The 23,252-nt window shown below is 41.0% G+C and overlaps 1 protein-coding gene across 7 annotated transcripts in view; it reads left to right on the forward strand.

Moving 5' to 3' along the window:
* Nucleotides 1–23,252, forward strand: part of ADAM22 (ADAM metallopeptidase domain 22) — a 225,538-nt gene that overhangs the window by 78,243 nt on the left and 124,043 nt on the right. For all 7 annotated transcript variants that reach the window (XM_063452487.1, XM_063452488.1, XM_063452489.1 and 4 more), the window contains exon 4: nt 16,823–16,889. In XM_063452487.1, the coding sequence (XP_063308557.1) occupies nt 16,823–16,889 (67 nt within the window). The remainder of the gene's footprint in view (nt 1–16,822; nt 16,890–23,252) is intronic.

A 23,252-nucleotide genomic window follows, 5' to 3' on the forward strand; every position in this document is an offset into this window, starting at 1 on the left:
GCATACTTACAATTTTTGATCAGTTTAGCTTATGTCCAAGTCTCGCCATCAAATAAACATTTTATTTACTGTCGCATCGGGCTTGTTTGTGAGGTCAGAGGGTACAAATACTTAGAAGGTATAGGTTCCAGATATGCAGGCCTACGTATCATTCTCCTGAGCACTTAATCATAGGCTTCTAATTTATGACATCTACAGCTGTGATAAAGCGGTCTGCCCATTTACAGCCCTGGCATTGAGCACAGTGCCTTATAAAGCTTTTAAGTACAATTTCCATTTACCCCTTAAAAGCCAGAGGCAATACAATCCAATACCTCTGGCAGTTGAATTGTTTGAGAATTGCAGAAATTAGTCAATGTCATTGTGCTTTCTGGAAGGGTTTTCCTGCCTCTCACAGCATGTTGGTGATTATTTACATATTGCTGAATTCAGCAGGCAGCAAGAATTCCCCTTGTCTCAGGGGACTTGCAAAAGATCTGCAGAGCTAGTCAATATTCCTGCAAATCGTGCACCTAAATAAGTGAATGACTGGCTAAGGGAATGTTTCAATTTAAGGTGACTTAGAAACATTGGCATTAAAGTAGACTTGTCTTCACTATGTATTTTTTATTTATAAAATACACCTTGAAATATGTTTATTAGGGATTTGTAGTGTATGATAGTACCTGACAACCAAGTGTTACTGCCAGGCCCTCCGATGGTTCCAGATGTCAAGCTATTACAGCCACCTGGCAGGCCTTGACAATCTGCTGCACCAGGAGGAGTGACGGCAGACCTGAACGGAAAAGCCTTTGGGTACAGCTAGTCCACGAAATGTTTCCTCTGTCTGTTCTTATAACGTCTTCCTAGACATGTTTTGGTTTTGCAAGTCTAATTAACTGTCTGCAGCTGTCCAGCTGCTCTTGTTTTAAGCCTTAGGCCTTCGCCTCTGGTGTGAGGAAAAAGGATAGACCACATCATTGGGTCCCTCCTAGTCTATAGGGGTCCAGGAAACCCTTGATTTGTTTAATTCATTTATTTCTAATAATTGTTTTTGTTTATGTGTGCATGTGTAAATTATTATCTATGCTCCTGTGGAGAGTTTCTTGAGGGGAGCTTTGTTGTGCACCATTCTTTATTTTGACTTTCCTTGTACCCATTTATTGCCTACAATTTGATTAAGGATTTCAACCACTTGTCCTGACCATTGGCCTATTATTAGACTACAAGCCTGAGCTAACCTGTTCTTTGTTACCTGTATCCTGATACAGTGTTTACATTGATTGATAGGAATACCTCCAGTGACCGTCACTCAGACGGCCACTAGAGGCACTTCCTATCATGCAGCGCCCTAAAAAGGCCCTGTACACGTCAGACGTTTGAAAATACGTCTGACGTGTGCTGGAGAGAGAAGGCACTGTGTGCGCGCCTTCTCTCTCCAGCCTGTCAGCAGAGGAGGGGGGCGGGCAAAGACCGCGAGCTGAGCTGTCAGTCAGCTCAGCTCGCAGCCGCTCACACCGTGCGCATGCGCGGTAGTGCGCTGAGGACTTCAGAGGGCGGCATGAATGCCGCCCTCTGAAGTCTGTGCGCATGTGCGGCGAAGCCGCGCATGCGCACAAGGGAGCAATGACGCATCCAAATGGAAGCGTCTGATTGCTCCCTGCTCGCACCCGCCTATTTCGTAATTTTCACGAAATAGGGGGCGCGGCTTCACGAGGCTCCCGGCACTGGAACAAGGTGAGTAAACAGGGGCTCCCTGGAGAGTCCCTTTAACACCACCATCTAGCTCCCCTGGGCCCCTCATGCCTCCATAAATATAGTAAAAATCTTACTGTATTCAAGCCTGAAGCTGTAACTCTGCATGCTGTTTGCCTAAAAAAAAAAAACAGTCTGCTGACATCATCAGAAGTGGTAGCCTGATCCAATCACAGTGCTTCCCCATAGGATTGGCTGAGACTAACAAAGAGGCAGATCAGGGGCAGAGCCAGCATGATTTAAACACAGCCCTGGCCAATCAGGATCTCCTCATAGAGATGAATTGAATTAATGAATCTCTATGAGGAAAGTTCAGTGTCTGCATGCAGACGGAGGAGACACAGTGCTGCCCTGTGCTCTGCTGACAGCAGATCTGAGTGGATTGAGGAGTTTTATGGCATTCTGAGTGACTGCAACTGGAGGTGTTCCTAGCTTTCAATGTAAACACTGTATTTTCTTAGAAAATACAGTGTTTACATGAGAAAGGCTGCAGGGAGCTTTAGTTCTCACCTGAACAACCTCATTAAGCTGAAGTTGTTCAGGTGACTATAGTGTCCCTTTAAAGAAAGTCACAGAACAGACATAATGGATCAGATAAAGAAAGCAGGCAAACCAAGGATTTTTCTTGATCTTATGGATTTATAGCTGTCAGAGATAGATGTCAGAGATGGTATCGAGCATCTAGGAAACTTGATACATAGAGGATTCATTTCAGAACATTTGTTATCTGACAATAGTGGCTTAGTCTTTTAGAATTTTGTTTTACAGCCTACATGAAGCAGTAGAATGGTCTCCAGGAGTAAAAGTGATACCGGAGAAACTGACGGAAGCCAAGCACAGAGAGATGGACACAGGTTTCTTCAGGAAGGAAGAGATTCTTTATTCGATTCACCGACCGGGGCTCAGAGGGACTAACGTCACCAAAATACAACAAGATCTGAGCCCAGAACTGACTGTGTAAATGCATGATATAGACATATAGCTCCTCCTATAGTTAACTCTACCCACATATATTCTTTACACAATCAGCTGAACAAAGCCTAACTTCCCTTACTTGTTAGACCACATGGCTCACCCAGAACAATGGAGGAGGGGGGAAGTGTTTTCAGTTTCTGCATTCCTGCATTTGCTCAATACGGTGTTGATTGTATCTTAGCTACGTGTAACTAACTAACTGATACAACATTTACACATATGCCACATGGCAATCTTGTCCTAGTAAATTTATTTTTACTGAGATTCCACCACATTCCCCCCTTTGATGCTTCTGATATTTCACAATTCCAGATGCATCACTTAACCATAGTTTGCTTACACCTCAGGTTGCCATGAATCAGAACAGACCTCGTAAGTATCTTAGCATCCTTACAAATTCCTTCAGCACTCCTCATTCTGAATATATTCTCTCTGGGCTAAGGGTTCATACTTGCAAACAGCCATTACATGCGCAGCTGGTTTCCTTTCTGTCGTGCTCTCTATGACACTCTGTATGGACCTAATTACCAATGGAACCAAACATGGTAGAAAGAGACACACTATAATCAACATGACTCCTCCTACCAATGTCTTGATCCCTCCAAGCTGCTCGTACCTACTTCCAAACCAACTACTAGAATTGTACCCGTTCCAGGCTTAAGTCGGTACATGCGTCAGTTTAGCCATGTGGCTTGTGAGATCAGCCACTGCCTGCCCTTCATCATCTATGTGCAGACAACAGTTGCTGAGATTGAACTTTCCACATACACCTCCTTCTATTTGCACTGGAAGTGAATGGAGGACTTTATCAACAGCCCAACTGGTTTACCTGGTAAGAAGGCTATGTGCTTTACAGAGGAATCCATAATTGCCTAATGGTAGAATGAGGCTTGAATCCCTGTATTAGAATACAATAACACTTCATGGGCATACAGTTTGGCTGTTAACCAGTTCCCTCACATATTACATCCCTCCTATTGGCAATGAAGCGCGCTAAGGTAGCCAGTGCCACTCATTATCTTCCCAGCTACCTACATTCAAAGATGCTAGCTTCTTTTTATGATTCACATCATAAACTTTAACTCTCAAGGTCTCTGCTGTTTCAATTGGCAACAAGAAGAAAGATGGTTTGAGCATACCTAATACACATGCCCCTTCCCAGTCCTGTGGTAACTCCGAATATACTTTCTTACCACAGATCCAGTACAAATTTGCTGGGGCTCTCCAGGTAGATGTGATGGATAGGTCAAACCACACATCCTTTAAATTGGCGTATCTAGCAAACGGGTTAGATGGTTCTGAGACATTTGAAGCCGACCACCAAGTTGTATTCTTCGTATCATCATCATCATAAGCTTTTTGCCCTAGACAAGTTAATTCTCCTACAGAAGTATTATACATCATTCCTTTCCTCGCAATGCAAACATAACCTATGATGGAGGTCTTTAATCTCCACTCAGATTTACCTCTAACACTCATATGATAATCGGCTTGTGTAGATATTAATTGGTCAACTGCCTCAGAACCGGACATTACCTCCTTTGCTTCCCAAGGCCATTGGTCTCCCATGTTAGTACCTCCACACACATAGCAGTTGGTAACATTAAGACTACCGGCAATACTTTCGGCTAAATCTATGAACAGGTTTTTAGCATTATGGGGGATCTTATTATCTATACTCATCTCTTCATAAAAAGAATGGTATACTTGATGAGTTTGGGAGGTTACCGTATCGGTCTCTATCCCTATAAATAATATTGTCCCAGGATCTAAACCCGTCCCATATATTTGGAACCCAAATAAGTTACCGAACCTATCTATGAATCGTTCAGGATTATTTATGAGTATATGGACTGGGTTACATTCCCTAGACTTACAATATGGCTTTGTAGGCAACTTAGTAACAATCATATCCTTATCTACTGTCGGTCCCCAAGTTGCCCTCCCCACACAAGACCAATATGGGCAAAAGTTATATTCCTATCTGGGCATCTCGGACTTACATACTTGTTTTTACTACTGGGACAAATATATTTATCATTAGACCCATACGTTCTCTCCCACTTAAGATCCCCACATACATTCCACGGCTTTCTACCACTTGATATTGCTTTACATGCATCAAATAGCAGAACACCCGAAGAATGTACGGTTTCTAACTCAGTTTTATTTATTAGGGTCCCCTGAGGATCTCCATTCCTGAGGGTCAACCAAATTGTACGGGGTTGATACTCCGGATTGAAGCACCTAGGTTCTCCTACTCCTAAATGGCATACACTATATTCTATACCTAGATATATACACCTAGACACATCACCTTTACACTCATATTGTGAATGCCAAATTAGGGTCTGGGAAATATGATTACCTGTCTTAGTAGTCTTAATGCAAACCTCACAGCTAGGAGTGTCGGTACCTCTACCTTCCTGAATATAAAAAGACACAAAAATATACATTATCAAAAGCACTTCTTTCGACGTCTTCATCCTCAGTCTTCGTCCGTGCGATGGCACCTCAGCTTCCAGGATGTAAGGGCTGCAGGGAATGGAGTTCTGCTCGTCTTCACAGGGGTCCCTTCGAGACTTTCCTGGCTTTTAATAACACGTTGGTGAGCGGACAGGCATTATTATGGCCGTCAAAAACACTCACTTGTAGATCTTTGTTGATGTTCCCTTTTAACAATATTATCTTCGCAAAAAAAAAAAAACACTTTTAATCCAACTCGGTCACACGCTTCAACTGGATCTTGCAAGGATTCTCTGGATCTATGGTAGCTTGTCAGGAATCTGCCGCTGTTTTTTTTTTTACCCTAGAGTGATGAATCCACGGAGTCACTTCTACAACCTTTACAACTGTTGGGGTAGATAAAAGAACAACATAGGGACCTCTCCACTTGGAACCTAATGGAACAGTGTTCCATTTTTTTATCCACACTTGATCCCCTGGATGTTAAGAATGATTAGGTGGATAAATATTCACAGGTAATCTATCTTGTACCCATTTCTGTACCTCCTCCATAGTTTTACCCAACTCTACAACCTGCTGCCGGGTAATTCCTTCTCCCAACTGACTCAAATCCCCCGTTAAGTTACCAAGTATGGAAGGTGGATGCCCATACATAATTTTTCAGCAGTACCCCAGAAACAAAAGAAAGCATCTTTGAGGTCTAGGAAGGTATAGTAGGTTGCCCCACCTGGTATTAAAGCAAGCAGATTATAGGGAATGGGTACCACTGGGTGTATATTGACTACTGCATTATTAACTGCGTTTAGATCTTGTACAGGATGATACTAATCTGATCCCGGCTTCTGAACAGGTAATAATGGAGTGTTCCAAGGGGAGGTACAGAATTTTAGGATGTCATACTTTGCACACTTATCCACATAGGTTTGTATATTTTCCTTAGCCCTCTATAATATATGGTACTAACTAAGGCTAACAGGATATGCTCCAAGCTTCGATTCAATGTGTATTGGTGGAATATTGCGTGCAAGTCCTGGAGGATTATTCTCTGTCCATATTCTTGAAATGTCAAATAAGGATTCATCACTCTTAGGGTCTGTATTTGTTATTATAGAGTAGAAGTGCCATTCTTCTTCCCTTTGCACCGATACTGATATTATGCCTGGTGATCTATTAAACTTCAGAGACGTTGATCCGTTGGGTTTAAAAGTTATCTGGGCTTGAAGCTTTAATAATAGATCTCGTCCTAGAAGCTGAACTGGACACTCCAGCATATATAGGAACTGGTGCTTAACCAAATGGCCTCCTAGAATACAAGTATGACTCCTGAGAATTGGTCTAGCAGCGCTTTTGCCAGTAGCTCCTATCATAATTATAGTCTTCCTGAAGGAGGAGCAACTAGGTTAGTTACCACAGAGTACTCAGCACCAGTGTCAATCATGAAAAAGCTCCTCTTTCCCTCTATTGATACATCGACCATAGGCTGCACTCGGCTAAAGGGGGATGGAGCCCAGTCGGTATCAATAGTCTTCCATGACAGTGTCAGCCAGACCGGCAAAATCTCTATCTTCTCTATCCCTTCATCTCTAGGTAGGGGAATAGTATACTACTGTCATTCCCTCCAAGACTTTCTCTATAGCCACCTCTGTAACCATCTCGTAACCTTCTCTCTTGTCTTATCTATAACTTGCTTTATATTCCCTCTGTGGGCAGTCACTTTTCCAATATCCTTCCTCTCTACAATACGCACAGTGATTCCTACTTCCTCCCTTACTCAGGCTATTCTCAACTCCTCTATTCACCTCCCTTCCCTCTCTCTCTACACTTATGATAGCTACAGCTAGCATATCTGCCTTCATCCTCATTTTACGTTCTTCCTCCTGCTTTGTTTCAATCTCCCTGTTCATATACACCTGAACTGTGATATGGACATTCCTACAAATCCCTTTAACTTTAGCAATTTTCTTTTGATATCACCTTGGGTCTGGCTGACAAATGCTGAGTTGTTCATTCGAGAGTTCTCAGGGGCCTCTGGATTAAAAGGAGTATATAAACTATATGACTCCAGCAATCTCTCATAGAAAGCATTAGGTTACTCGTCTGCTTTCGTAAAGGAATTATGGGTCTTCCAATTAAACAGATCAGTCATGGTGAACGGGACATAAACAAATACAGGGTCTGCCAACTGTAATTGACCATTAATATCAATGTGTGGTGGACCAGGGGTAAGCTGCAGTGGCATTTGTAAATGTCAAAGTTGGAGGGCACCGGTCATTTGTCAGGTTAGGGTGGGACTTAGATAGGGTTGTTTAGTCATAGGTTCCGGTCGGGGAGTGGTGAGGTAGGTGGAAATGGATAAATTAATTTTACTGGTCAGTAACTTGGTTAACAAAATGTTTCGGACAGGGCTAGGAGGAGCCTGACCAGTAACCAAAAATGGTAAAAGTGTATTCCAGCCTCCTATACCATTGACCATTTCATCCAGTTGTATTTCAAAACTAATTTACTGTTACTAAAGGCACACAAGGCTCAGTAATTATAGTGTTATGTCAGTGGTTATGGTGTTTTCAGTGGTTATGGTATTATCAGTGGTTATGGTGTTTTCAGTAGTTATGGTGTTTTCAGTGGTTATGGTATTATCAGTGGTTATGGTATTATCAGTGGTTATGGTGTTTTCAGTGATTATGGTATTATCAGTGGTTATGGTATTTTCAGTGGTTATGGTGTTTTCAGTGGTTATGGTGTTTTCAGTGGTTATGGTGTTTTCAGTGGTTATGGTGTTTTCAGTGGTTATGGTGTTTTGTAATTGCTGAGAATTATCTGATTTCAGTGGATTCAGTTACTGTTATTAAGAATTCTCCTCACAATTTTGACTGCTAATAATAAAACTGAATACAAAGAACCAGTTGGGGGGGTAGGTAGGCACAGAAAAAGGAGGGGACAGGCATCTGAGAGCCAGAGACAATTAGAGCACAGGGGGACATACCAGCTGCACCAGTTTTTGCTAAAGAATTTAGTTGAGGGATGGTCAGATGGGTCAGATTCCATTGGGGATGGACAGACCAGTTTTGATAACCATCTAGTAACACAAACTGTGTTAACAGTCAAAAACTGGTCATTCTCTACTACATAAGGTAGTCCCCAAAATCACACACATTATATCCCTTTTTAAAGTTATTTAGCATACATTCTAAGGGATCAACAATCTTTAAATTCCGGCGCTGCCATACTTAGCAACGGAGCGTCTAATTCAAAGAAACACAACAAACACACCTCCAACAGTCACACTCGTTTCCCTGGCAACAGCGGCATGTGGCACAGTTACTAGGTCAAACTCATACAACAAAACATACAGGGAATTCCCGTACACACACAGCTGTTACACCAGTCACTAAGTAACTAATATTATGCCCTTTGGCGAAACTATACAGTCACCCACGCTATAATTCTCCATATATGAATTACCCGTCTATAACACACCCCAGTAACATCGTCTTTTACAAATAGCGGTTACAGTACGGTTAGCATAAGTCAAAGCACAATTTAAGGTCACAATACAATTATTAGTGGTTATGGTGTTAAACATGCATTAGACGACAATGATTAGTACTTATATACAGTGTCAGTAAATATACAGGGTTATGGTACCGTGCACTATGATACAGCAACACACTATTAACACTCTCGCTAGACGGCTGAGCTCGCGCTATCTAACAAGATATACACTTTACTAAACAATCTTTAACACATTTACAATCCCAACTAAACTATTGGCCAGTACCTTGAATGGACTACCTAAAAACAATCTACATACGTTTTGGTTAGCCACACTGCCCAAGCACCACATATAGCGAGCTAGAGGACCGAATTTACACAGACGCCTCTTAGTCGATAACTATCAAAAGTCTAGTGGGTTCCAAATTTACACGCCTTCCCACTTAGCCAAGATAGGTTGAGAGCTAGCGAACCGAATTTACACAGACGCCGCTTAGTCTCCCGGTCCCTCCGACCTAGCGAACGTAATATACACCCTAGAACGCTAGTCTAGACAAGACACCGGTGTCCGGCTAGGGCTATTTACACCAGAACCCCGCCTGACTAACCAAATCAAACGGTCTGACTAAAGAGCGTTCGATCGAGCGGTGCGCCTTCGCTCCTTCCCTCCGACAGAGGGGGCAGATTCCATACACAGATTTAAACCCCTTTTGGGCCTACCGCACAATCGGTATACCCCTAGTGGGTCTGCCGTCTAAAACAGCAGTTGTCTTACCTCCTCGTTCCTGAACCTGGGTTCACACTCATCGACGGGGACACCCCAGCACTTACTACGTAGAGGCCGATGATCTCCTGGACAAAAGACCAGTGGCGCCGAGACGAAGGGAGGTCCACGCAGAAGTTCAGGGGTGCAGCCGTAGAGAACGTGGGCAAAGATAGACCGTCTCACGCCTCTGCCTCTCAGCTACCGTTGAACGATGAGCTTCCCGGCCCAATGCACCAAATGATACCGGAGAAACTGACGGAAGCCAAGCACAGAGAGATGGACACAGGTTTCTTCAGGAAGGAAGAGATTCTTTATTCGATTCACCGACCGGGGCTCAGAGGGACTAACGTCACCAAAATACAACAAGATCTGAGCCCAGAACTGACTGTGTAAATGCATGATATAGACATATAGCTCCTCCTATAGTTAACTCTACCCACATATATTCTTTACACAATCAGCTGAACAAAGCCTAACTTCCCTTACTTGTTAGACCACATGGCTCACCCAGAACAATGGAGGAGGGGGGAAGTGTTTTCAGTTTCTGCATTCCTGCATTTGCTCAATACGGTGTTGATTGTATCTTAGCTACGTGTAACTAACTAACTGATACAACATTTACACATATGCCACATGGCAATCTTGTCCTAGTAAATTTATTTTTACTGAGATTCCACCACAAAAGCAGTCCTGGCTGTGACAGACATACTGGTACACACACAGACATACATACTGACACACATACAAACAGACATACTGGCACACTGACACACAGGTATGCACACTGACACGCAGATACATACACAGGTATGCACACTGACACACACACACACAGATGCACACATACTGACAACATACAGATACACACACTGACACAGACATACTGACACACTGTGACAGACATACTGGCACACACACAGACAGACATACTGGCGCATACAGGCATACTGACACACTGACACAGACATACTGACACACTGAGACAGACATACTGGCACACACACAGACCGACATACTGGCACATACAGGCATACTGACACACTGACACAGACATACTGACACACTGAGACAGACATACTGGCACACACACAGACAGGCATACTGACACATGTGCAAACTTTACACTTTTAAAGACACGCTTTACGTTTCCTAACTGCAAGAGGCTACCTTCCCCTTCCTCACTGCATTTTGGCTCAGGCTCCCGTGCGGCTCATCCATCTAACCTTGGCCTCTCCAGATTGCTGCCCAATTAGGGTCCTTAAAGTCATCTTTTCATCTTTTCCTATTCTGTATATGTATTTACTATTTATTTTACATCCATATTTGATCCATTTGTTTTTGTTTTTTTAAAAAGAAGGGTCTCACTCTGATAATTTTTCCCTTTATTTTGTGTGTGAGAAGGGTTTTAGAGGCTAGCAGTACAATTTATTTTGCAGTTTTTTTGTTTTTTTTTGCAGTTTGCAATTATTTTCCTTTGATGTTATCTGCTTTGTCCAATGCTTTTTAGAAAGTGTTATAAGCAAGACCTTTCTTTGTAACAGTTAAGTTCTGCTTAGCATTAGTGAGTCTGGTGATGGCTAACCCAGGCACATTCAGTGGGGTTGGATCAGACATTATACAAAATATTACCTGTCAGTTACTTGTTCTAAGACATAGGATAGAATCGGCGCTAGCAGCACAATTTAAATCTCTCTGCAGGTCTGCTGCTTTGTTTAATCTATTTGTAGGTGGCACAATAACTATAAATTTAGAGATGACTTAAGGAATCTTGTTTTCTAAACTAGGTAGTGGGCACTAAATACACTGGTTAATGTACTCCTGTATTTTACTTGTGTAGGTTAACACGATCTGTTACACCAGATGTTGGTTTTATCAGGAGGGACTGTCCCTATTTTTGTCCCAAATTGCTCTGTCCCTCTTTTCGATCACATTGTCCCTCTTTTCTGGTAACTCCATATTGTTGGTGTGTCTGAGTGTATAACAGAGCTCCACTGTAATAATACTCACATTATTGTGTCTTTAAACAACATTACATTTGTTTAGAAATCAGTCAGTGTAAACCTTACATTTCCCAGAACAGCCTCACCCCCCAGCTACACTCCAATTCACCCCTAAAATGAAAGTGTCCCCTAACTGTTGGGAGACATGCAGGCATTTAACAAACCGTTTACAATGGACGTTGATCACTAACATTAGGCATGCTCAAACATTTAACTGAATCCGCAGCAGATTGAAAGCACACTCCAGGCACAAAAACAACTTCATTCTAAATAGTTTTTTGGTTGGGGCAACCTTTCAAGCAGGACCGGTGCAGTGGAGCAGTACCGTGCATTCTACCTTGTAAAGCAGTGCAGGTTCTAAGCAGGACCAAGGTAAGTTGTCAAACTGTTTAAAAATGTTTTGACAAATGACTCTGGGGGAGTGAGAGCAATCTTGCCTCATTACGACACAAGCCTGCTGTTGTGGTTATGGTGTGGTTATGGTGTTTGGAGTGTTCCTTTAGCTAAACGTACGGTTTCTTGTAAGGGTTAGAACTAACTCTGCTTCCCACTACCTGACAAGGCAAATTGAAACTGAGTAGGGCAAAAAAGACAAGAAAATAACAGAAAAAAAGGATATGGGGACGGCAAGATATCTATAAAACAAACGGTTATTCTTGGGAACTGCGGTGAACCGACCTGGGCATTGGAAAGTTTAAGCCCAAATAGCCAAATTCAAAATTGTTGATTTGTTTCAGTTTGCCATTTGTTGGCCAAAATTATGCTACTTCGTTGTATTAGTGCTCCCATTTTAGTGAGTAACCCAATCAGTTGAACAGACTTTTTGCACATCCAGCTGAGGAAGCCGCCACGGCGAAACGCGTTCTGGAAACATTGTGAGCAAAAGACTCTTTTACTACTGGACTTTTTATGCCTTATTGTGTGTTTATATATATATATATATATATATATATATATATATATATATATATATATATATATATATATATATATATATTTTTATTGTACTAAATTGTTTATATAGTCAATAAAGTTTACATTTTTGATACACACTTTGGGCATTTTCCTGCTATTCTTAAAGAAGGAGTGTGGTCCTTAATCCACATATGCTATTGGATCAGAGCCGATACGGATGGCTCTGGGTTTGTAAGTACCCTTTTTCCCTTTATACATATATAAAGTGTACTTACGTTATTGCACCAGAGGTATTCTCCCTTATACTTTCCAGAATACAAGAAAGGAAGAGATAAAAGAAGGGATAAGAGTCGCCTCTATGGACTCTGAAAGTGCTTCTATTGAGCTATACCCCTCTAGCTCCTAAAAGTGTGAGTGGGCAGTTTGTGGAAATTTTATATCATACTTTTTAGCACTACGGTTTGCACTATGTTTGGATGTTTCTGTTTATGTTTTTAGGAACCCCTTTTAAGAGTTGTTGTGAAATTGATAACATAGAAGGTATATTATTCTTTCTGGTTTACATCACCTGGTATTTTACACTTTGGTTACCCATTTATATAGCGCTTCACCCATACACTGGTTTTACTTAATTTTTGAAAGATAAGATTGGGGTGTCACAGCAGCTGAATATTAGTGGGAGTCTTTATATAATTGTATTAAATTTTGATCTACATATCAGTGCTGGTACTTTACCTGTTTTCTAGAACCCAATCAGTGTACCTCTGTCTATAACGGTGATTATGCAAAAAAACAACAACAAAGCAACATAAAAATGCAGCTTTATAAATTATTATATTAATGCAATTACTTTGTGATTGCAGTATTTGTATGTTGCTGACTCCCTGCCCCCATGTTACATCATTTTCCTTATAGCTTCCTCTGCAAAACTGCCGATCTTATATCCGCTTTGCATTACTGGGTCATAAAAAATGTAGGACTTCAAAAAGGCTCATTTAAGTCAGCGTCGTTTGTAATGCATAGATGAGTTTGAAGAAATCATCCTTTTCTGCGTTTGATTTCTCAGAAATCTTTTAGGATTTAATCAGGGCCAAAATTGTGACCGTCATTTCAAAGTCAACTTTCACTCATCTAAGCTTTTTGGAGAACATGTGTCTGTCTTATTGTCTTTTTATATATCGTTGTAGCTAATGTTTATCTACATAATTGCAGTCGGTAGCCTATTCCTGTTTGGATCATGATGCAATGTAGAATAGGTTACAGTTGAGGAACAAATATTGAGGGGATCATATACTTCTCAATATAATACAGTCCTATGCTGTCAGTGTTTTTGTGAACTTGTTCTCTGATTGAGACATAGTGCAAGCTGTGGCAACTCAATCACATATTTTGTGTAATGTATAACAAGTTTTGTGTTCTAAAAAGTTGTTTAAAGTATTATAAGTGGGGCAGTCACCATGGAAACTGTGGAACCAGCAGACATTCCATTGCTGACTCCGCCCCTTTTAATCTTTGCAACACTTTTTTGAACTGATACTTTTTAGGCAGCATGTAAACATTCAGTGGATGTACCCCTTACCTTGAAGCCAAAAAAAAGGAAATATTTCCCAGTATAGATGGTATATTGATGGTAGAAACACATCCCATTGTCTTTATTGGTCTTTTTTTATTATTTTCTCTGGGTTAGGTTATACTGAACTTTTGATAGGTTATTTTAATCACATGCCCTTTTCTTTGATTAATTTATGAAGAAGTACAGTTTTTTTTATTTTCTTAATAAAGCCATCAGTTAGAGCTGTTTTGTCTCATTTAAGGGGACTAACAAATTTTACTAAAAAGCTTTAGGGTTGGGTTGGGCCCTTTGTGGAGAAGTTGAGCCCTTTGTGGAGAAGTTAAAAGTGACCTTTTTCTTTTCTCGTCTTTTTTTTTTTTTTTTAAATGTGCCTACCAACCAATATAAAAAAAGGGACAAAAATGTGTCTGCCACGATCACCTTATCAGCCTCAACAAGATGGCTGACGGACCTCTCGCGTGTAAGCACAGTATAACCAAAGATGATGCCCAAGTCTCACAATATGAATATGGCCGCTGTGGAAGAGCTGCGGTTTGTGTCCAAATTCATCCAAAAGTAAAAGCCTGGTTCTTGCGATGTGAGGCATAAAATTGCATCAGCGAGGAAAAAAGGCTGCAATTTGCAGCCGAATTGAAAAGGGAAGCAGGAGCGAGAGAAGTATAATATGTGTATGGCCAAAAAAATCAAAACAGAAAATCAAAACAGAGCTTGAGAAGGGAAATGGATCAAGTAACAAATGAACTAAGAAAATAATAATAATATTAATACAATTAAAACAAATTGAAGACAAACCGTATAAATATAGATATGTAGAGTAGTTCTGCAGAAGCAATACTATGACCTGACTCACGAGGCGAGCAACAAAGAAAGAGGAAGTGACCTCACTGACGGTGCCTTTTATTGATATCTCTTTGTTTTGATTGGTTGTTTCTGTTACTGTCCATTTTTGCTCCTATATGGAAGTGCAATAAAGAAAGCATGCAAAAATAATCCTCCTATCATATAATAAAATGTGTAACTAAAAAAGTACAGAATATATGGTTCACAGTTACATTCTTTTAGTCTGTGTTACAGACCACATGCTGACAGCTAGTTTGGCTGAATGCGAGAGACTAGATGGCTATAAACCATATGGAGGAAGAGCACATAACATGTACATTATTGTTAATGGACAAATACAATATTGATTATATGTTATAAATGTTTAATAAGGATATTAAGCATTATTAATGTATACTTGAAGCACAATAAATCGTTGCATGTATCAAAACTGAGTGCTTATTGATTCCCTTCCAAGTGACTTATGAAGGCCATGTTGACTTTTAGAAAGGTTATCATACTAAATAAATGCGATTAATTTGCCTTATAATCAAATGCTAAAAAAGGTGTATAGATAAAAGTATCCGATAACCACTCAGACAAAATTTACAAAAATGTGAATGTTCAATAACACAATGATGGCTTACCTTGTTAAACAAGTTGATTGTGAACTACATTTCCCATGATGTTCAACAAGCCCAAAGCAATATTAACCACAAGGTAGCTGCTGCCTTGGGCCCAGGGGTTAGACAGAGGCCCCAGAACCATGTCTAACCTATGAAGAATGAAAGTGTGGGCACTAACTAGTGACCTGCCTAGGGCCCAGTATCAACTTAAAGCAGCACTGTTTACCCTCCACCCCCCTAAAAAATGAGTATTTCATGAAGATAGAATCTTCACTGAAATTCCAACCCAGTCAATAGATATACAAAGACAATGTAGGGACTACTTTGTTTCTGTATTTCTCCTCTACCAAACTTTCTTTAACCCAAGGCGGAGTATGAGTCAATCCCGATAGCTGTCACCAATGACGGCTGCAGAGAATTGGCCGTTTCTATGGAGGATCTCACGGGATCCCCCATAGACCTCAAGCTGAATCCAGGAGTTGAAAAGGAGCAGTATGAGAAAGATGGAGGTGCCCGCGAGGGACAGGTTCAGGTTAGTAATCTCACCATTTACCTACACCCAACGGCCACTGAACCATCTGTGGCAATGTCACAGTCAACGAACTTTGCAATTTCGGCAAAGTCCCCAAACGATGACAATGCTGCTTTAATCCTACTCTGAATGAGCCAAAGGTCTGAGTGAGGATTCGAAAAAAATTATTTTCCAAGCATTTGGGGTTCAGAGTTTAGCCATCAGTTACAGATAGGACTATATACAAATGATTTTAGCATACCAAATGGACAAAGAGGGACACTTTGATTTTATGGGTAAGTGTGGCTGTGCCCAGGGCCAGGGCTGTTATGAGAAACTTTAGGTGTCATACTAATAGCAATATCTTATTTACACAGACTGATTTCTGCACACATTTATTGTAGTATAAAGACACATTACTGAGAGTATTATTGCTGTGGAGTTCTGTTATACACTCAGGGACACCAACAATATGGAGATCCTGGGGACCGAGGTATTTGTGTCTAAAATAGGGACTGCCTTTTCTAAATTGGGACACTTGGGAAGTATGATTTTAGACTTGGGGAAAACTCTCTGGAGTCATTGAAGTAAAGATGTACCGGCCACGAGTCCTGTACATAATTTCCTAGGAGAGTAATGACATCAAGAATTGTGAAAAGCAGAAACGTTAGTGAATTAATATCCAATTTGCAATATAAAGACAAAGTAGCTAAAATACAGAGTAAGAATGTAGATCTATGAAGTTCAGAAATTTTTTATCTTATTATTTTCATTTCACCACATCTATTTTTATTTAGCTGATTATACTGCCCAGTACGTGTGTACATAAATAAATTATAAGCAGAATGACACCATTGATGACTTCAGAGAATATCTTGTTTTTCTTTGAATTTACAGCAGTAAAGTTGATGGTTCTAAATCCTGTTCATCTTTTCTTCGTTGTAGTGATTTGTTGTCTTCTGATTACCTGGAAAGACACATTACAGAGGAAGGGAAGACAATTGAAATCCAAGTAAGTCATTTTTTATGTTTTGGCAGTAGTTTTTTTATGCATTTTTTTGTAAGAAGAATAAAATAACATAGAACTTCTCATATTTGCTCGAACAATCGGAATTATGTTAGGTGTCTTACAAATACAAGAAACCACACAGAAATTATATTTTACCATCGACCATTTTATTAAGAAAGCCTTATGTTTGGAAATGCAGTTTGACATTTTGACATTTTAATTTTACAGCGTTTTCCTGTCTATCTATCAAATTTTACAGTAATTAATCAGTTCTGTAATATTAAGTATATTTCATTTTATACGTAAATATACCAGGCCCACCCTTTGTGGCATGGTGAGCAGGACTCATACCCCAAGCCATGTATTTTTCTGGGCATGAGTTCTGCCCGTGAACAGCTCCTGCACTGAAATAGTATTGTGCCAGACTAAATGTTAGCTTCTCGTTGCCCAGTGTGCCTGGAGACTTCAGAGCGTGCTTAGTGTCAGGTGGGATTACTGCCCGTCTACATATTGACACTGACACAGGAAGCAGGTGCCAGGATGTGAGCTTATATCCAATTTTCACAACACCAGCTCACAAGTTATATCAACTGAAAAAATAAGGAAACTTCAGAAAAGTTTGGATGACAGGAATAAACCCGGCTGAAAGATTCTGTCTCGTTGTACTCTGTATCTACTTGGACAGGTAGTGACAACAAAACTTTGTCAAACTTCCTGGTTACATAATATAAATGTGTGTTCTACAGATATGTCTTACCAATAATGAAAATTCATATAGACCTTCTTGGTAAGTATAACAGTAATTGTATTATACATACCAAGTGAACTTTTAGTCTTTCAACCCATAAAATATTATGAATAATAAACATAGTCGTCAAATATTATCTATGACTGAAAATATGTACCATCGACTGTGAGTTAGCCTATATTTAAACTCAGATCACTGGTTGAATGATCTTGAGTTTTGTAGAATAAGTTAAACATTAACAGTCTTATTTCGTAACTAATGATCTGCGCTATTAACCTTCGCCACTCTTTGGTCTGACAGTAAGACCGTAATCAGAGGCTTAATCATTCAAATGACTTTTTTCAGAAGAAGAAAAAAAAAAAAAGAAACTTGCCCAATTATCTCATTTACAACAAGCTCTTCAGAGTTTGGAGTAGCCCTTTACCGGATCCTTACAGGCCACTAAAATGGAGCTTCAAGACTTATTGCTGGCATATTATGGCTAAGATGCGTGGACTAATTGTGTGTATTATCAGTTTTCCAGTAGTTTGTCATATACCAGTTTCGAAATGTGTTATCTATTAGGATTGCTAATCGCTAGACTTCTTTTCATCCAAAGGTTATTAATCATGTTTTTATGGAATATTTATAAAAAAAAATTATGTAATTATACTCCCTTATCTGCAAAGGGCTCTTCTCCCCATGTAGATTCCATGTAATCTTTCTTTGTCATGCTATAGCTTCCTACATTGACTCAAGGTCAGGCATTGTCAGGATACAATACCATATTCGCAGAACTTAGGTCAGAAACCGAGGAAACAGTAAACCACTCTATAGATTGTTTGACGCTTGATAAACGCTTGATAAAAGAAAAAATTGTAAACGGAAATAAGCCGACGTCAGTATTACGGAGGTAGTGAGAATCGAGAAAACTAGCCAAGGTCAGGGTAGTAGAAATACACAGTCGAAGAAACAAGTCAGGGTCAATACTAGAAAGTCATAAACCTTATGAAAACACACTAATCAAGAACCACAATGGAAACCACGATAGGGCAAGGATTATGGGGCTAAAACAAAACTATTTATATGGTCAAATGCACTTTGATTGGTCCACTTCGATCCTGCGATTGCAAACAGTATGGTAATGAGGTTGTGGAAATGACATGGGCTGCCTGAAACTGGAAGTGATGCTGCACTCCTCATTATTATAAAAAGACGCATGCCACAAGCGGACAGCATCTTCTACGCTGCCTGACTGGGAGCTGTGTGTCAGCCACTTATGTTAAATGCAGCTGAGGAAGAAATAGACACTGTTTTGGCCAACTGATGCCCCATAAGACACCTTTGGTTTCCTAACATATGTTACAAAATCGTTAAAGTACTCCTCATACCTAAACTGAAATCCTTGCATAATCATATTTTGGATGAATACATGGTAGATCTGGACCTTTTATGTTCTGATATTTGTTTTTGTTTTAGTAATTTTATTTTTTATTTTTTTTGTGCACAGATAACAAACATTCTTACGTTGCCACAGTAGCAGAAATAAGAGCGGTAAAACACATAGCATAACAGTGACAATAGAAATAACGGCACATTTTTAAATATATATGCAAGAGGTAAAGATGCTCACAGGCTAAACAGCGTAATTAATAGTTGCATAATTTATTTTTAAATTATTTTTCTGTGGTGCATAGTTTGACATTCTGGTGAGCAAAAACATTTCACAAAATTAATTATTACAAGACATGGATGCGACAACAGTATGAAATGTCAAGAGAGGGCTGCACTTTTTTGGATAGTCATAAAAATAATAAATGGTAAATTACTGGCTTAACATACATGTCTGGGTCCAGTTGGTGTAGCAAGCTTTTAAAGTAACAGAAATATACAGACATGAGGGTGAGACTGTAATCATGAGGAATCAAGACTAGTGAACTACAACAGGAGTTATCCACTGGCATCACAAGCCCTGCACTATCTAAGAGCAGTAGTATGTGTGAGTAGAAGGAGGTGAGAATGTGGTGTGTGCTAGCAATAACTAAGCAGATGAAATATGGAGCGTATATGGCTTCCGCAAGCAGCTTGCGTGCCCCTTGGTAGCAGTCTCAGTGTCCGGGTCAACCGATCCCCACAGGTGGTAGAGAGGGGGTACAGGCCATGTTTTTCAGAGGAGAGAGTGCAGGGTTGCACCGGAGCGGGGCTCCCCCTCAGCCCTGGGCTTTTATGATGGCCAAGTCCTGTCCCCCTCTGGGGTGTACTGGGGATCTAATGGTGTGCATCCTCAGCCGCTGTGAGTGGTGCTTCGAGCCTGTGCCTCAGGAGGCTCTCATCCCAGGCACGCAGTCGGTAGATTGAGGGTGTGTAGATAAAGCAGGATTGCCTCGGGGAGGTCTCCTGTTTCCTGCCTGCTTGACGCTGCTATGGTCCTCCCGCTGCGGTGTCAGCCCAGCCTGGGTGCGTTCTTGGATTCGCACCCAGAATCTCTGGAAGATGTCATCCAGACAGCGTAGAGTGGATTGTATGGAGCAGCTGTGAGGCTGTAGGGTAGGGCAAGTGATTTGAAAAAAGGTAGTACCAGCGCTAATATTAGAAAAATAATATAAAATGACAATATTGCCAATATAATAACCCAGTATGATGTCAGCTGCTATATCACCTTAGACTTATCTTATCACATAGAAATAGAACCAGTGTGTGGGTGAAGCGCTATATATAGTAAAAGGATAAGAAGTGATATGAGAACAGGGATACAGGTGTATATACCTTAAGTATTCTTTTAAATCTGATCACAATGGTTAGTATGTAGTTCCTATAAAACATAAACACAAAAACCAAAACATAGTGCGGACTGTAGCCAAGGAAAACTAAAAAAGGAAAAGGGGAGAATTCCCACTCACAATTTTTAGAGCTAAAGGGTAATAGCTCAATAGTAGCGCTCTTAGGGTCCGTAAAGGCGACCCTCTCCCTTCTTTAATGGGAACTCCTCCTTCTCTTGTCTTGAATAGGAAAAGAGCACATATGATGCAATAACGTAGGTCTTATATATTTTAATAAATAAGTAAGATAGGGTACTTACAAACCCACAGCCATCCAAATCGGCTCTGATCCAAAAGTATATATGGTTAAGGACCACACTCCTTCTTTCAATATAGCAGGAAAATGCCAATAGCATATATAAAAAATATATCAACTTATTATTATCAATAAAAGTATAAAAAAATATATATATATAAAACAACACTATATAGGCATCAAAATCCGGTAATCCAAAGTCTAAGTGTCTCCAGGGACACGTTTCGCCGTATAGGCTTCCTCAGCTGGATGTAGTGAAAAAGTCTCTGTCTCTGAGACTTTTTCACTACATCCAGCTGAGGAAGCATTAAGAGGAACCCAGGGCCAACCGCACCAGCATATGGTCTCAGAAGGGGTCTGAGGATCTCACCTCAGTACCTAATGGCAGTCAGGCTACCTCTGGCGAGCTACCTCTGCGGCCCCCCAAAGAAATGCCAACCCACACCATTACTGACCCACTGCCAAACCGGTCATGCTGGAGGATGTTCCAGGCAGCAGAACGTTCTCCACGGCGTCTCCAGACTCTGTCACGTCTGTCACATGTGCTCAGTGTGAACCTGCTTTCATCTGTGAAGAGCACAGGGCGCCAGTGGCGAATTTGCCAATCTTGGTGTTCTCTGGCAAATGCCAAACGTCCTGCACGGTGTTGGGCTGTAAGCACAACTCCCACCCGTGGACAACGGGCCCTCATACCACCCTCATGGAGTCTGTTTCTGACCGTTTGAGCAGACACATGCACATTTGTGGCCTGCTGAAGGTCATTTTGCAGGGCTCTGGCAGTGCTGCTCCTGTTCCTTCTTGCACAAAGGTGGAGGTAGCAGTCCTGCTGCTGGGTTGTTGCCCTCCTACGGCCTCCTCCACGTCTCCTGATGTACTGGCCTGTCTCCTGGTAGCGCCTCCATGCTCTGGACACTACGCTGACACACACAGCAAACCTTCTTGCCACAGCTCGCATTGATGTGCCATCCTGGATGAGCTGCACTACCTGAGCCACTTGTGTGGGTTGTAGACTCCGTCTCATGCTACCACTAGAGTGAAAGCACCGCCAGCATTCAAAAGTGACCAAAACATCAGCCAGGAACTGAGAAGCGGTCTGAGGTCACCACCTGCAGAACCATTCCTTTATTGGGGGTGTCTTGCCAATTGCCTATAATTTCCACCTGTTTTCTATCCCATTTGCACAACAGCATGTGAAATTGATTGTCACTCAGTGTTGCTTCCTAAGTGGACAGTTTGATTTCACAGAAGTGTGATTGACTTGGAGCTACATTGTGTTGTTTAAGTGTTCCCTTTATTTTTTTGAGCAGTGTACAATTGTTATAATTGTGGTGACTGCTCTGTTGGTGCTATCTACCTGCCGTTTGTTAAAAAAAAGCGGCATGCCCTTCTGTGATCTCACTAAGTAGCAGGCATAGTGCCAGACTAAAATACAAGCAAAATACAGTGCTGGAATAAAGAAACTACGTGTTGCTACTATCACCAGTGTTATGTCACCCAACAACACTAATAAATAACCAAAGGAAATAAAATAAATAGGTGAGAGCGAACACTTAGAACAATAAAATACTACCACTGCAGGATCTTGGGTAGCAAGGCACTAATATCTGTAATAAAGCATAGAATACAGACCTAAGTGTAATATATTAATAAGCTAAAAAATTAAGTAAGTCAACTGGTTAAACTCACATGGTTCTAAGCCTATTAAGAGCAGGCTCAGACTTTCAGGACTCTTCAATAAATATAACCTCCAGATCACTGCTTCCAGGTTCTGCTTCCTTTCAAGGATCTTGATTCAAACAATTTATTGGATAAACAATACAGGAGGTCTAAAGACAATAAAAAGTATACTGTTGTTTTACTAGCAGTATACTTTTTATTGTAGCAGTGGCGTAAAAGCAGTGCCGTAAAAGGTTGCAGGGACTGTCTCTACTGTAGCGTGTAGCCCGATATGTCTGCATAGAAGGAGAGTGTTCCCTGCATATATGGAGTGTTCCCTTTAAGGGCAGCGAGCACCGCCATCTTGTCTTCCACATTGCGAAACCTCACAACGAGGTCCCGGGGAGCCGACTCAGGCGCTGTCCGGGGCTTGGGTATTCGAAATATTGCCTCTATGTTGATGTTCTTGGCTTGTTTGGGTGCCAGTAGTGCTCCGATCTGCTTCCACATTAGTTGTGGGAGTTCTTCTGGAGGGATTTTCTCCATGAGCCGCGGATCTTTAAATTATTGCGTTGCTTTAGGTCCTCCAGTGTTGCAAAGCGCAGTTCAGTCTTGACCTGTTGAAGCTTGAGTGACTGTACCTCGTGTTGTAGCTCAGCAATGTGTTGCGTTTGTTAGGTAATTTGTGTTTTCCACTTTCCCAATGCGACCGACCAGGCCTGTGAGGTCCGTATGGAGTTGACAAATATCTGACTGGAGGACCTTCTGTAGATCTTCAAGCATGGTTTTCAACGTCTCCGTTGTCACTAGTCCGGTTTCGCCAAGGCTTTCTGTGGTGGCTTTAATGGGGGTAGATCGTAGAGGACCTCATTGAGGTCCAGATCCTCCGATGAGTCTGAGTATTCCGC

Source organism: Pelobates fuscus, chromosome 4, assembly GCF_036172605.1.
Source record: "Pelobates fuscus isolate aPelFus1 chromosome 4, aPelFus1.pri, whole genome shotgun sequence".
NCBI classification, from domain to species: domain Eukaryota; kingdom Metazoa; phylum Chordata; class Amphibia; order Anura; family Pelobatidae; genus Pelobates; species Pelobates fuscus.